Source organism: Neomonachus schauinslandi, chromosome 6 (assembly GCF_002201575.2).
Source record: "Neomonachus schauinslandi chromosome 6, ASM220157v2, whole genome shotgun sequence".
NCBI lineage: Eukaryota > Metazoa > Chordata > Mammalia > Carnivora > Phocidae > Neomonachus > Neomonachus schauinslandi.
Window position 1 is genome coordinate 91671377 of NC_058408.1, and position 16333 is coordinate 91687709.

General features: G+C 42.2%; 1 protein-coding gene across 3 annotated transcripts in view; it reads left to right on the forward strand.

Moving 5' to 3' along the window:
• Positions 1-16333, forward strand: part of ARID5B (AT-rich interaction domain 5B) — a 173347-nt gene that overhangs the window by 130383 nt on the left and 26631 nt on the right. For 2 of the 3 annotated variants that reach the window (XM_044916037.1, XM_021699513.1), the window contains 3 exons: positions 2340-2452; positions 8629-8833; positions 10760-10812. In XM_044916037.1, coding sequence (XP_044771972.1) covers positions 2340-2452; positions 8629-8833; positions 10760-10812 — 371 coding nt within the window. Of the gene's footprint in view, positions 1-623; positions 931-2339; positions 2453-8628; positions 8834-10759; positions 10813-16333 lie in introns of those variants that run through there. The other variant, XM_021699512.1, reaches the window with a different exon arrangement.

Consider the following 16333-nt stretch of genomic DNA (forward strand, 5'->3'; position numbering starts at 1 on the left):
TTTAAAATTCTCAGAATCTGCTGGGGAAGGGCATGTGCTTCTCTGCGTTCTGAAAACAGCTCAAAGAATGGAGAAAATAGACCCGATTTGAGGATGACCTATTGTCGGTTCCCGGAACCTTTGCCTGTATTTAAAACAGCCTGTTCAGTACAAGTTCTATCTAAAAGGCCTTTGGGATTTGAAAGCTTTCTGGAAAGAAATGCTTTTAGGTTTAAGTGTTTTTTTGCCAAAATGTGAGGAAGGAGAGATCATAGTTAACAAGTCTGAGAACAGAGACGATACTGTTGTGTTTCTTTTTCGTGAAATGTCTCAGACCTACCCCACATCATGCTCCCTTTCTGTCAGCTTTCTGCTCGGCTATTATTTTGATAAGGGACATGAAAGTACATCCTTCCCTCACGCTCATTAAAGTCTTAGCACTTGGGTCCGTGGTGGAAACACCTCTGTGCTACCCTGAGTCTTCAAACCAAAATAGTCCACGCCCTGGCTCCGGGCTAAGGCCCGGGTCAGTTCATGGAAGGTGGTGGCATGAGGCTGTGACAGGGGAGAAGGAGGTCAGGATCCACAAAACAGGCCCGATGAAATCACCAACCCGGCGCAGGGAGGGCGGGCGGCGGGGGGGAGGTGGGGAGCAGAGCCCTCCCTGCCAGTCTGGCAACTCCGGCAGAGTCCTCAGAGCTCATCCCACACACTCCGTGCTAGTCACTGCTGTGTGTTTACATGAGTAATGGAGCTGCCGGGGGAGGGGAGTTGTAAGCAGAGCGCGGAGCCTGGCAGCTCGCATTCACATTCGCATTCGCGTTCGCGTTGGGAGGGAAGCTGACATCCACACCAAGTCAAGACTTCCAGGGACAGGGCCGGGAAGCAGTCACATGCTGTAGCTTTCGTGAGCACAGACATCCTCAGGCAGATGTTTGTCGACTGGAATGGGTAATCGCTACTTTCTCTTTGCTTGATGTTTGTCTGTGAGTTTGTTTACCTGTGATAATTCCAGGCTGGCTTTGGGGGATGGACTTCTGGACGCTCGTCTGGGGAGGGGGGGAAGGAGCGGAGAGCGGGTTTGGGAGGGGGAGCTGAGCCCCACAAGCCACTTTTTAAACTTTTGCCGGACTGTAAAGGAGCTAGCTCTGCTTTCCTGAGCTTTCCCAACAGCAGAGCTGTTATCCACAGTAGAAAAATCAAATGAGTGGGACTAGTTATGTGGATGAGATGAGTACATCAAATGTCCTAAAATCCCTCGTTAACTGTGTGATGTCAGGAAGTTGAACAACAATTAAAAGCATTGGAGTTGTTCAGAATTGGCGCTGTCATCATCCTACCTTAAAGCAATAAAAAAAAAGTGTGGGTGCCTCGAAAGGGCTGGAAGAAAACTGCTTGAGGGATAATTCATTCGTTTGGAATTGTTCGAGGGCTGCTCGGTTAGTGGTTTGTTTTAATTTTGCTCGGCTTGGGTGACTGATGGAGCTCAATGTGAAAGCTGATGCCGGACAGTCAGAGCACTAGATAAATAGCAGCCTTCTTTTTGCTGCTTTCTCTGTGGATCTTAAAGGGATCGAGCTCAACATCAAGGATGAAATAGAGCTTTGATTTGCATCTTGTCTGTGGCTTTAAAAAAGTATAATCTGCACGGAATCAGGCCAACCTCAGTGTGATCTTTGCAAGTTATTTTAAATAACCCTTGAGATCTTCATAAAAACTCTCTTGAAAAGGAAAAGAGAGCATGCTGATTTGAATGTAGCTGCCAGATTTGCTGAGATTTAAAACGTGCTGGTTGCAATATTATTAGTAAATACCTGTAAGAATATCTTTCTGATTGGTATCATGAATGTCCTTTCTGTGCTCTCTCTCTACTTATTTGTATCCTATCAGCTTATTTGGATCATAATTTCAGAAAACACTCATGCCTCCACTTTTGAGGAGAGAGGCTTTCAAACGCTACATTACTATGATACCGTAATGGGCTGGCATATCACCTAGGTTTCTGAAAACGAGATACAAAACAAAAGGAATCATCTCGGAGCCTGGCTTAGGGTTGTCCTTCAGCTCAACATGTTTCTTTTCTAACAATAGGGAAGTGCATTTTCCTGATTATTGTCCTTGAGAGCCGAGAGCTTCATTTTATTTATACTAATTAGACATGTTAGCTTTGGGAAGAACTGTAGAGTCTACCAAGACACAGCCCTTCAGAGAAGGGGGCATAACGTGAAGGTTGGCTTCCACACGTGGGTGCGCTCCTCCGAACAGGTTAGAGGGCACCACTTTATTAACATTCTTGGTCTTTAATAAGGAAACCCATGCAAATGAAAATGTACATCAGTTTGTTCTTCGTTTGTTTTCAGCGCCAAATCTTAAAGGCAGACCACGCAAAAAGAAACCATGCCCACAGAGAAGAGATTCGTTCAGTGGTGTTAAAGATTCCAACAACAACTCCGATGGCAAGGCTGTGGCCAAGGTACGGTCGGTCGTTCACTCCCTGCTCTCCATTTGGCTGCCTCTTGTTATTTTTCCCTTTTCTCTTTATCTCTCTGCTCTTGTGTCTTGGTGGCAGTTTTCAATTCAGAATCTGGCTTTGGTATTCACAGCTCTCTGTATCTGTTCCCTCCCCTGGGTGGTTGGGGGAGGGGGGAGCGTAGGCATTTTGATTAGTCAACAGAAAGACTTCCCACCTCCCAGTCTGGCCTGCTGGGTAAAGGACAGATGATTAAGCGCCCACGTCATTGAAGCTGAGGATTTCATAGAAGGTGACACAATGACATAGTTTACTCTGCTTGTATCAAAAATAGACCAAGATGAACCATCCTGTTTCTGAACGTGTTCATCTAAATATGTTGCAGAGATTAACAGAGGATGAAATTAGAAATAGCTAGAATTATGTTTTTTAGTTATATTTTTTCAAAGTCACCTCTAATTTACCTTGGAGTAAAACTGAAGATATTTACCTGTATGGAAAAATAGTTACATGGATACAGGTACCCATATAGACATTTGTATCTTCTTGAAGATCTCTATTAACACAGAATGAAAATCCAAATTCTAAACTATTTTTCGGGCCCAGGCCCATTTTGCCCAAGCATTCCTTGGAGTCTTGAAAGTGCATGCCTGAGGTATTTAGCACCACGAAGGGTGAAGTGTCACTTTATATTTTTAGACTTACCTTTTTGACTTTTGTGAGGTTGGTCAGATTTGCACGGTTCTGTTTACTGGGTCTTTGCGCTTAGGTGTTGATTCTGTGCCAAAGACAGCAATAACCCCTTTAGGACCCGGATTGAAGACCAGATTTCAACTGATACTATGTTTCCAGATCCAGGAACTAAGCTTATGAAAATGGGAGCATTTTCACTAGTGGTGAATTTGGAAGATTCTGATGTAGGAAAATGTGAATTTGGTTCTGTGTTGACAGTCTGCTGTTACTCTGCTCTGTATACCACTCCTCTTCCCAGTTTAATGAAGCCAACCCTAGACAGTCACAGTTTACAAGTCTTACTTTCAGCGGATGATTGTTTAGTCAGGAAGTTCTGAGGACTTTTTGGGTTAGGATTTCTTCGTGCTTCCAAGAATGCAAAGGGTTAAAACACAGAGATCAACCAGTAGAAATGTGTATTTTCTGGCTATACACCGATCTGCTTTCCTAAAGTTATTTTTGTCCTGCTCTTTTGACCTTCTGCAAATGAGTGCACATGGGTACCAAGAATGACATTTTCTAGTAATTTGGACATCTCAGCCCTAGAACTACCCATCAGCTTCCATGGTCTTGAAGAATGTCAGCAGGAACAGTTTATTCCCTGTGATGTGGTTTGCAATACTGTAGAACAGACCGAGAAGGTTTTAGGATCCTAGCCTTTAGCCGAGCTTGCACTGCTGGTACCTTATGTTGGCACCCTGCCCCATACCTCCAAGGTGACATCATGTGTTTACCCCAGTATGTTCTGTACCTGAGCCCAGCAGGATGAAGCTCCTTCCCATGTCATTTGGAGTTACTAATGAAGTATGCCTCTGGGAATTTTACAAAACTCATACGAATTGATCTGAAAGACCAGCACCTCCAATATCTCTCACCGGGGAAGGCCGCTCAAGACTCACAGTAGGACCCACAAAACTGCAGAGAACAGGAGCCTGTTCTATATTTGATGTTACTGACTTCTTAGGAGGGATCGTAGTCAAACCTGGGTTTTCTAAGGGACCCTTTCCACACCCCTCCCACCCACGCTGCTGTTCAGAATCTTTACAAGGAGGCGGATCACCCTTCCATCGTTGGTTTCAGCGGTGAGTGAATGAGGCACCTGCCGCAGTCAGCCCCCAGGCACTGGTCTAAACACCTAGCTCTTCTCAGAGTCTTGGATTACAGTTCTGCCTTGGCTGCTTCCAACGGGTCTGGCAAGACCACTTCAACTAAAAGAAAGAACTAGTAGGTATAAAGTATGGCGGGCTTGTGTGTTGACACCAGCAGACTGATGGAAAGTCTCTACAGAATAAACAGGCCACCCCTGGGACGAGGATGACCACTAGAAAGGCATTTATGTCTTAAAGGGGTCTTTTCTCATGAAACACTGTCATAGAGATTACAAGCTTGTGACCATCTGATCACTTGCTGAACTGGAAGCAATATTTCAAGTAACAGTTTGGCTTTTTGACCAAGACCTGTGTGACTGTTTTGCGAAAGTGTCTCAAACAGACTATTTCTAACCATGGATATATACCAGCTCCACACAGCAAAGCTCTCTAGCATGAGAACCTCCTGGATTTGTGGTCTGCATGGCTGGAAGAGCAGTTCGAGTAATTTGCCTGTTGCCATCAAAAGGTTGCACTCTCTCAATGAGAACATAAAAGCCAGCTTTGTAAGACTCTGTTTGTTAGGGACAGAGGATCCCGTGACAGCAAAAGTCACCCGGGGAAGAGGCTATCAGTTCTCTGAAGATGTCTTGAATCCTGCTATTTCCCTGGGATCATCTTATGCAGCAGATGTGGGTCCAAGCCCATTCATATGGGGATCTGTACAAGAAAAATCTTCTTGGTCCAGGCCTCTAATGGAAGGCCCACAGATAGAAGGCAAATGACTTTTCAGATTCTGTAAGCACTTTCGAAAGGCCAGAAGTATATTACAGGTGGTTTATATTCTAAAAGGAACAAAAAGAGGGAAACCATGGTGTGGTGTGCCATATGTTCTTCCACTTAAATCACAAACATCCCTTTGATATTTCACAAATGTGATACTTTCGTTATTTTCACTATGTTTCATCCAGTTTGGTTCTCAGAACCACCCCCAGGAATTATCCTTCCTTCTTCACTGGGAAGAAGATGAGGGTCTTCCAGCAAGTTAGTGACCACATCAAAATTAGATTATAGCTGCTTCTTTCTTGCTGGTTCATCACATCTTAACTGCCAGTCCAGTGAAAGGATGTGGTTAATATCAAATAGGTGGTGGCTCATTGAAAACATTAAATGTGGATTCTTTAATTAGCACTTCCTCAATCACTTTAGAAACCCCAAAGCTCTTAGTGAACTCAACAAGTAGAAGGCATTCAGGTTGGGAAAAACAGATCTCGTAATTAACTGTCACCATCAAAAGGTTGGTCTTTCTCAAGGTCAACATGAAGACCAGCTCCTGTTTCAAATTGCAGGAGATTAAAATGAGAATATTTGGGGGCGCCTGGGTGGCTCAGTTGGTTAAGCGACTGCCTTCGGCTCAGGTCATGATCCTGGAGTCCCGGGATCGAGTCCCGCATCGGGCTCCCTGCTCGGCAGGGAGTCTGCTTCTCACTCTGACCCTCCTCCCTCTCATGCTCTCTGTCTCTCATTCTCTCTCTCTCAAATAAATAAATAAAATCTTAAAGGAAAGGAACTTGGCTAGGTCCTACCCAGGAACAGAGTAATAGCCTAAAGGGCTTCTTTATGTTAACTGAAGAAATGTATGGAGCTAGCCCGAGAAAGGAAACCGCTGCTCACTTCTTACAAAGCCTTTGCGCGTCCCCACCCCTCACCCCAGAGAGGAGAAACCTGCTGGCTCACCCACCGGGGTTCGGGATGGAGCTCAGTAGGCAGCAGCCTGGCTTTCCCAGGAGCCTTCTCTACAAAGCAGGGAGTCTGAATGATTTTGGACCTGGTTTGTGCACCTGGTCCGTGCTTTCCTTCTGTTTCTGGGTATTTCTGCACAGTTTGCGGCAGAAGGTTAGGCAGCCATCTAGACACTGAGGGAATGCTCATACTCCCTTAACAGTGGTACTTCTGACCTCATAATATAAATAATGGCCCATGATCGCTGCAAATTTAAGACTCAGGCTGTTTTATATGCAAATCTTATATCTACTCCTGTTTGTGCAAAACCAGGGTTTGGAGTGAGGCAGACCTGAGTCTAAACCCAGAGTTCTGCCCCCATGAGCCGACTAACAAAATACATAACCTCGCCGAGCTTCATTTTCCTCAACTGTAAAATGGAGCTAGAGGCCTCCTTTGATGGTTGTTATGAACATTTGGTGGACTATGGGAAGCCCACAGCACTGTATCCAGCTCATTGTGGGGGCTCAATTGATACTGGTTTCCTTCCCTTTGCTCAATATACAATAGAAGGAATGGAACCCTTTTATACTTTGGAAACCACCTAGTTTTATCTTGTATTCCTCATTTGATAGATCACGTTTCTAAGCTGTAGGTTTTGTAATGCCTAGTAATAAGATATGCTTTTAATTGGAAGTATGTTTTGACTATCGATTCCATTTTTTATGAGTGTCAGTAAATTATAGTGTTTAATACCGCACAAGCCCTAGAATGAGACTACCTGGGTTCAGATCCAAGCTCACCACTTACTAACTTGGACATGATCCTGTGGCCGTCACTCATCCCCTCTGTGCCTCAGTTTCCTTGTCTCTAACGCAAGAATAATCATGAGCCTCACTAGGGTTGTGGACATAAAATGAGATAATGCTTTAAAAAGTGCTTAGAATGGAGCTTGGCTACATCGTAAGCACTCACGAAAGGCCAGGGGCAATACAGATTAAAACTGGAATGATTTTCAGATTTCAAAAAGGCATTAAATTAGAGATTTCATCAGAAATTGAGACTCAGTCTAAAATTTGACAGTGAGAAATGATGATGACATAAAGTTTCACAGGATGTTCTCCTTAATGTAATGTGACAAAGTACTAAAATTCGAAAATATTGTAAGTAAAAATTCTACATGGAAGAATGTTTTAGTCCCATTTCCACAGCCCCTTAAAAATTAAAATCTTATCTAGAGGCCCAGTTGAATGAGTTGTACAGGAAGTTTTATTTTTTCCAGAACCAGTCTAAAGATATTTAAACCTCACATGTTCACTTGAGAGAATAAGTTAAAGAAAGCCCTGGCAGGAGGATACAGTTCCCTTTTATAAATAAGCATAGCCTTTTATATTCTTAAAGCCTGAGAAGGAGACGCTGAAGGGAAAGAGAAAGAGGGGTCAAAAATCTGAAATGGAAAACAATGTCGAATATGTGGGACATTTTTATTCATAACATTTCCCCAGCACTTGCCCTCTTCTCTTCGATGTTAGATATAGAGATGTAAAGAATATCGGAATGTACACATTCCCCATGGGCGCACTTGAACTCAAAGTCTGACCCTTTGTACTTCCCCCTTTTACAATTAAAATAGCTCAGCAACTTAGCGTTATATTTAACAACCATCAAAGGCCTCTTGTAGAACATGACAGTGAGCAGGGAACATTAGGTTAGCTACTCAGTTTGCTGAGTTCCATATTCGCCTAGACTGTGGAAGGAACAACATCTGGCACGTTGGCCACCATTAGTTTTTAAATATGGTGCTTTCCATTTACTCTTCTTCGGTTTTTAACTGACCTCTACTCTTTCCTTTGTGGCAAGTTAGTATCTCCTATTACATGCTCAGAGCTGACCGAAAAGCCATTAAAGAGTGAGATCTTTTGTTTCCTACTGAGGGCGTATCTGGGCATCCCCCCTCAAGTGAGAGATAGAACACACCTTGCTGGTGTTCCTGATGCCAACATCTGCCAGCATTGACATGTTTTTTTCAGGTGGCTGGAAATAGTAGCAACAAGAGAAGTTTACTATGAAGAAGTAAACTTTCTTTCATGTTGATTCAAAGTGCGAAATATGGGACTATTTACTAAGAAGACAGGGCTTTGTTCAATGACATTAACAGATGGTGCCCCTTGGGAAAATAAAAGTGTGTAAAGAGGCAAAAGAATGGTCCCACTCCCACCAGATGCGGACACTGTTTCTGGTTTCCTATCAACGTACTTGTAAGGACTCTAAGGCTGGCATAGTTCAGCAAACCATGGCCCCCTCACCACCTGTTTCTATAAATAAAGTTTTATTGGAACACAGCCGTACCCATTCGCCTATATGTCTGTGACCGCTTCTGTACTAGTTGAGTAGTTGCAACCGAGCCGATCTGGCCCCAAAGCCTGCAATATTTACTACCCGGCCCTTTACGGAAAGTTACCACCTACTGGTCTGAGACAATTCATATTCAGTGTTGCCTCCAAAAAGCTCCTTGACGGCAAGGTTAATTTACTGGCTCACCCCTCCCGCACTGTGAGAAGTGTCATGGCTGTGTCTTTGTTGAGCGTTCCGAGGCAGTACTTGATTTGATGTGGCATATTTTCCCCCCTTTTCCAGGTGAAATGTGAGGCCAGGTCAGCCTTGTCCAAGCCGAAGAATAACCATAATAACTGTAAAAAAGTCTCCAATGAAGAGAAACCAAAGGTTGCCATCGGTGAAGAGTGCAGGGCAGATGAGCAGGCTTTCTTGGTGGCACTTTATAAATACATGAAAGAGAGGAAGACGCCGATAGAACGAATACCCTATTTAGGTTTTAAACAGAGTAAGTATGCTTGTTTTCATTTCTGAAAGATCAAAACTGCTCCTATTCTTTAAATTGGGAAAAAATTTTGACTCAGGGTTATGTTGCAATCCTAATCTGGGGATGATGCTCTCTCTGTTTATACTAAATCTACAAATCATCCAGCCCAGGAATTTTTCTCCCTGCCCCTTTCCGCTACGCTGTTCCCTTCTGGGGCAGTTGCCGTGAGATATTTATAGGCTTGAATCCACTGATTATGACTGGAAATAGACATGTTGAAAGTTTCTCATTTTCTGTTTTGTCAATCTTGAGTGTCTGTAACGCCTTTCTTCTGAGATAATAATATGACGTCGCTTTATCAGGCCCAGATGTTGCCTGCAAAAAGGCAGCTTTAAAGAGGAGGACATTGAAAGGTGGACAAAACAACCAGAAAGAGAAAACGTATTTCCTAAGCCCCAAATTTGTTAAGAGATAACAAAAACCTGACTTCAGAGGAAACACGAAATACCCAGATTTGAACCGAAAGCCCAATTTTGGATTACATTTAAGCATCATAATACATTTTTAAGTAGAAAAGGAAACTCGCAGCTGAGCAGAATTCCATAGAAAAAAGAGAAGAAACCCAGATCCGGTCCTGATTTCACAACCGAATATATGTATTTTGCCTCTGTCTGGATTTTGTAGCACACAAAGCAATGAGCCCCTGGCTTGAAATAGTATTTTCTCCAAACGTATCTTCCTAGATTAAAACCATGTGTCATTTTGATGAAGAATGTCAAACCTGTATGTTTTACATAACAATTTACATACCTAATAGCAATTGGCACTGATTGCAAGAGAACACTCGCAGCCATTATAAACTTATGTAACTACGAATGATTACAATGTTTGTCTGAAAACTGGTTGCTTGAAATAGAAGTAAAATTAATGTACTATGAACAGCTTTGTTGCATTATGCATTGGTTCAGATTAAATCAGGGCTGAGGCAGGGCTCTTGATAGCTTTGAAATAGTGCAAGGTTCAATGAGGCTTTTCCAATGTGTTGTGTCAAAGAGCCTTTTTTTTTTAATTTTAATTTTATTCTTCATTTCCCTTACCAAGGAATTACTCGAAATTCAATTTTCCCCCTCTTGTAAAAGAGTCAAATCCATAGCAGTCCCATTCCGTGGTGTTTGGGACAAATGAACAGATTTGCCAGCAGTTTGGCATAGTTGTTTAACAGAAGAGACGTATGCAAGCCCTGCAAAGAGAAATCTGTTCTAGAAGAGTATATACTCGAAACATCACTTAGGGAACTAAGTGGACTCAGGACTCAATTCTGTGAATGAGTTCTTCCTTCGCTTTGATCTGTTATGTCACCAAGACTTCAAGGGTAAAATATGTGTCTTCCTACTCATTGCAAGGCACCACGTGTTAGTGAAATACAGTATGAGTTCTTAATATAGTGCTGCCATCAGACATTCTATTAAAAAGGTAATCATGTCTTACAGTGGCTGGTATTTATTGATTATGATAAGTTCTTATCTGAAGGAAGCATGATGTAGTACTCTTTAATCAATGGCTTCTTTCTAAGGGTTGAACAAGACCAACCCTAATTTTGAAATCTCACTCTTTTCCCCAAGGACGCTGTAACTTAGCTTCCCTGGGTCTGCTGATGGCAACAGGATTAAAACTGTGTTGTCCTTTATCCCCAAAGTAGAACCATTTCCGTATTTGTGACTGTTTCTTAAGAAATATTTTAAGTGGTAATAATATATCCTGTTGTTGAATGCTCTTTGGCAAATTGTTTCCTAAGAACTTAGCTCTCTGGGGTACTAGTGTTTTGGTTTTTGGTTGGTTTTTTTTTTTTCTCTTTCTCATTGAAAACAAAACAAAATGTTTTAATTGACATTTCTTGGAAGTATGTTAATGCAATGCTTATCTAAATACTTATTGTCCCTCTAACAGTTAACCTTTGGACTATGTTTCAAGCTGCTCAAAAACTGGGAGGATATGAAACAGTAAGTGTTTAAGCAACTTAAATGAAATAATTTTGCAATCTAACTCCCCCACCCCTTCTCTGACCAAAATGGAGAAAATACAAAAGCTAACCGTCCCTGACTGCCTTCTCAAATGGCTCCACACTTTTGGGGGTTTATTGGGCCGCTTTTGGAAATGATCCCAATTAGTTCCAGGTTTGGCAAAATTGTAAACTTGTCGTAAAAACTACAAGTGGAAAACATATGTAACTCTCCCCTGTCAGGGAAATTAGTTGGGTCTGTAATTTTTTCCCATGTTGAGAAAGGGCTATTATTGTACAACAAGCCAAGATTGCATAAAAGAAATTTCCCTTGGCAACATACCTGACATCTGTTCATGTCTAATATGGGAAATGTATTAAAGGCTTTCAAAAGTAATCAGTATTGGCCATTAAGGAATAGAATGCAGCAGAATCTTCTCTTATTCTAGGGCAAAGAAGCTTTATTAGACAAGGGTCAGTGCTGCATAAACAGGAAGTTATCAAACTTATTCAGAACAGGCTCTGACACTCTTTATCAGCTAATTCTAACTGACAGGAACGGGTTATTTTTAGCCCACAGGAAAATTTGATGGCCACACATTTTACAGCATGTATTTTGAACCAATAAAACGTTAGAGCAACAAACTAAGATTAAAATCTTGAAAGAAGAAGAAAGAGCTGTATTAATATAGCACACAGATGAAATCTGTAATAAAATCAATTGACATAGGAAGATGTCGTCATTGGAAATATTTTCTCCTCCACACAATGATCAGATTAAGTTGTGCAGTTTCTTCGCAATTGAATAAGATATTTTTTTTTCTTTCCTTATGAAGTAACCTGGGATATCTCTGTAACATAGTAAAATGACAGTAAGAGACACAGAGTCAAGAAAATGAAATTCATTTTTAGCCCCACCATAATAACAGGGTTTCTTGCCAGATATAGCATATTGTTCCACAAACTAATATAATGGTTTGATGTCAGGGTTTTGGAATGGGAAAAGATGGCAAGCATGATGTGATTCGGATAATCTGGTATTTACTGTAGAGATACCTGCCATGAATTCTGACTCAGATTCTAAGATGGGAGTAAATGTGTGTGTAAGATGTTTAAGACCTGGGATATATGTACCTGTTTATAAAGCAATATAATGCTCATATGAAGTATTATAAAATGTGTGTTTCATGGACATGAATTTACTTAAATATTTGTTTTACCAAGCACTCTCTGTAAATATAAATAATATAATTTTTCACTTGGTTGGATCTGTTGATAGGACAAAGAGATTGACTCCTTGCCATGGTGGCTCATAGTTTTGCAAAATCTTAAGCTAGTTATAGCTTTTGTCCATGTGAAAAAGATAGCTTATTCAGAGCTAGCCTCATGGATTCAGGAGTCAGCCCCATAGCCTAGATTTTTAAGTCTAACGCTCGATGTTAAGAACAGGAATACACATTTGTATGAACAGCGGATAAGTTACGTGATACTGCACAATATTATGAAATGTCTTTTTAAACCCAGAAATGTATTGTTGTTTACTGATAGAGAGAGTGCCAACAAATTTCACAGAATCCGTTTTTCCTGCTTTTGTATCTTCTCCATCTTCACAAGGATCTGTTTTCCCCATGCAACAGCAAGTGGGTGTAGAATACACAAAAGAAACTTCTGATAAGTTTCAGGGCATTCTTCTTTTGTTGAATGAGCGAAATAACAAATGACTGCGCAATCAGCCAATCAGCGGAACACATAGGCCAGTGGTTCTAGTTGCTTGCCATCCAGGAGAGGCAGTGGTTATGAGTAAGAGACAAGGTGGAAAAAGATCCGTTCCCTGTTCAGGTATAGTACTGTTTCATTTTAGAAATGAGGGAAGGAAGACTTGTGGCTCTCGTGCCATCTGAGCAGAATTTTGGAGAATCGATGGAATTTAGACATGAATTATCACAGCCTTCCAGGAAGAGAAAGCCAGATGGAGAAATAAAATGTGGAGGTAGAATGATGTTGGACATGGAGAGTTTGAGTAATGTAAAGTTGGGTGACCAGGTGGCTGGGATGAGTGACCTCGAAGGCGAGTCCAGAGAGGATGGAGCCCTGTGAGAAAGGCTTTTGGATGGTAGCCCCTGGACTTATCCTGTGGGCTGGCTGGGGGCGGGGGAGGGGGAGCAACGCAGAGAAGATTGATAACAAGCTAAGTGTTATGTTCTGCCCCTCATTCTGCATTCACTCTGTGTGTGTAGGTGGAGTCAAGTATACTTGAGAGAGGCTGGGATGGGGGGCGGGGCATCTGGGAGACCCGAACAGCATCCGCTTCCCATCTGGTTGTGTATGAGCTGCAAGTCTTCAGCCAAGCCACAAAGAGGACTGGCAACCTCTGGAATCGCTCCTTCCCTCCTTCTCTCTCTATTTACCCATCAACTCCCTCATTGTTCGTTGGGCCCCTGCCATTCTTCACCCCCAAGTTTTTCATCTCCTCTGAGACAGCAAATCTACTTAGCCCTGTGAACTATAAAATCTACATCCGGGGTCAAAAACTAGATGAAGCCGGTTGGTAGGATTTTTCCTTCCCTCCTCCCTTCCTCCCTCTCTTCTCTCCTTCCTTTCCTTTTTATTTTTTTAATGCTTCATACTACCTTGCTGTCCCTGTAGGCACTGCAATTGGCTACTCGCATGCTACGTTGAAGCTTTTGAATCCCCCAAGTACAGAATACATTTTTCCATTGGTATATATTGACCAATAAACGGAATGAAATATTCAGTGAGGATTCAGTTTTGAAGTCAGTCCAGAATAAGATCCCGTCTGAGGACTTAAGTTGTCATCGCTGTGTTATTGAAAGACATTTATCTGTGAGATTATCTGGTAGCAGAAGCAAGTGTAGACTTGTCATTAGAGCTCAGAGGAGATCTTAGAATCTTCTAGATCCGTGACTCCCAAAGGCCACTCGAGAACTAGGGCTCAGATTTGCAAAGGGGAACTTGAAAGTATAGGGAGCTGTCTAGACCTCCACACTGAGCCGTTAACTGCGGTGGGCCTGGGCCTAAGAACCCGAGAATCCTTTTTGACAAGCGCTCTGGGTGATGTTAATTCAAAGCTAATGGTAACAGTGACTATTCCCACTTGTGGGCTCCTCGCTTCACGATGTGGCCCCATCTCAGTCAAGCATCAAAGATTAGAAAGTTGTCTTCACGCTATTACTAAAGAAGCCCACCAGAATATTACCATTTCTTTGGCTCCAAAGCAGCACCAAGTTTCCAACAAAGGTTTTTCCATTTGATAAAGTGGTAATCCAGCTAAGTCGGGACCTGATAAGCCCTTTTCATTTTGAATGAGGGAAAGAGTACCGTCCGAACCTTTTCATGTTTTGCAAATTGGCCTTGGTGCAGAGAAAGATACTTGCCCTGCTCCAGTCCATACCCTCATTTTACAAGTGAGGAAACTGAGGCACAGTGAGGTGAAATGAGTTGCGAGGGGTCGTCGTGGACTTCTTCAGATTCTGACTTGCTGAGATTTTTGCACCCAGCTGTCACAACCTCCATAGAAACATTGAAAGGAAAGAGATGCATAAGTGACCATTCTTTGTGCCTTCCACGCCCAGCGGTGTCTTCTGTATCTACAGTGCTTTCTCCCTATTTTGGGTGATATTTTGGGAAAAGCCTCCAATAGCCTACCTTCATTAGTAGCGTCTTTCAGTAGATTCTTTGTACCTACCCTGAGCCTTACCCGACACACTAACTACTAGCTGAGATTTTATCTGATTCTTGAGAAAAATCTGTGAATTTAGGAGGTGGGTCAAGAAGCCTGCATGATGTAAACATTCAGTAATAGTAAAAAAATTGCAAGTTTCAAATTCGTAGATGTATCTCTTCTGCTGTTAACTTGTGATTAAATAAAGACATCTCTCTGGAATTCCTTCTGGTTATAAAAAGAGGCCATCTTAATTGGCTTGTTTTTGTTTGTGGTTATAAACTATTCCAAACCTTCTGGTTTGAATTGCGGATTATGGATTATTTCATCGCAGTCCTTCACAACCCTCAAATTGAATTTAAAAAAAAAAAGAGGAGCAGAAGTTTTATTTTAAGCCTTTATAAGCATTTGACTAATGGCTGTATTCAGTTCTGTTGGCCTCCTCTGCCTTTGCTGGAAATGAATTTTGTGTCTCTGCATCCTTAGGTTTAGAGATCGCAAATGTACCGAATGGATTTGATTCCCTAAAAACAATATCCTGGCATTTTGATTGGTTGGCAGTGAGGATCCTTCCTTTACAATCATATATCCAACTTCTCCTCCCAAATGTTTTAGAGCAGAGAGCAGGCTCACCCACAGTTGAGGAGGCAGAGCTGGATAAAACTGTGCTGATGAGCAAAAGAGGTCTTCACTTCAGTGTCTGGTGAAGCAATTAAAGCTTGAAGAGTAGCTTGGGGTATTACCAGGATGCAGCGTGTGGAGGGTGGTTTGCTAAAGTGATTTCCATTTGGCTAACCATGTGATGGTAAGCCAGAGGCAATATTTGGAGAGAAGGTAGAGTAGGGAAATGGGTCTTGAGAAAAATCTTATTCTAGAGGCAAAGGACCATGCAAGCGTTGCCTTCTAAGAATGCCAGTTAGCAGGTCCTTCTCTCCCCACGGGTGAGACAGGACCATTATTTCTCATCTGGAGGAAGAAGTCACATGTCTTCTTGCTGGAAGGATTAGGCTCTGACACCAGATTCTGGCTTTGACATCATTTCAAGACATCCTCTGAATCTAACCCTAGTACTCTGGACGGACAAAGCCTCTTGCTTAATTCAGAATTCTCGAGGCCAAAGATGATGTCATGTAGTTTTGAAAGGCTCCAGTTCCTGGAGTACTACCAGGAAAAAAAAGTCATCTTCCTTGAATTCAGTCCGCCCTCAAGGTGTCCCGAGAAAGAGGCTGTTTCTCGGAGCAGCCTGGGCATGCAGGCAAATGTTCCTTTTGACTCCACATCTGCTACATTCTTAAGCCATACACACTCGAGTCCTGCAAGATTTCTGATTGCTGTTTCCTAACCAGGCCACAAAAATTCCAACATTATTTCATCCCTGCAACCATGAAGGTAAAGAAACCCAGCTCCAACGCCATGTCTTGGGTTAAAATCGTTTCCCAGTTGTTGTTGTTTTTTTAAACAACAGGATATTTTCAACAAGTAAGCTATAGATGGGACAGATTCCTTTCCTACCCCCTGGACCCGTTTTCTTGGCAGAGGTGTGAAGGGTTAGTTTCAGGCCACCTTGGGTTCCAAAGAGCGGTTTGAAAACCACTATGTTTAGAAACAATGAACATACATAAACATAATAGGTGTACAGTGCTTTTCAGTCTCTTGGGTCTTACCCACACCAGGGAAAGAACTGTCAAGTGTCTTCAGAGTGAGGTGAAGTCTCCACACACCTAGATTGGTTTGCTGTATGTGGGTGTGGTCTGCTTGGTTTTTCATCTTGCTTTATGGTTAATGGTATGGGGTTATGCTTCCTGCTAAATTATGAACCCTTGAAAGTAGTAACTTCTCT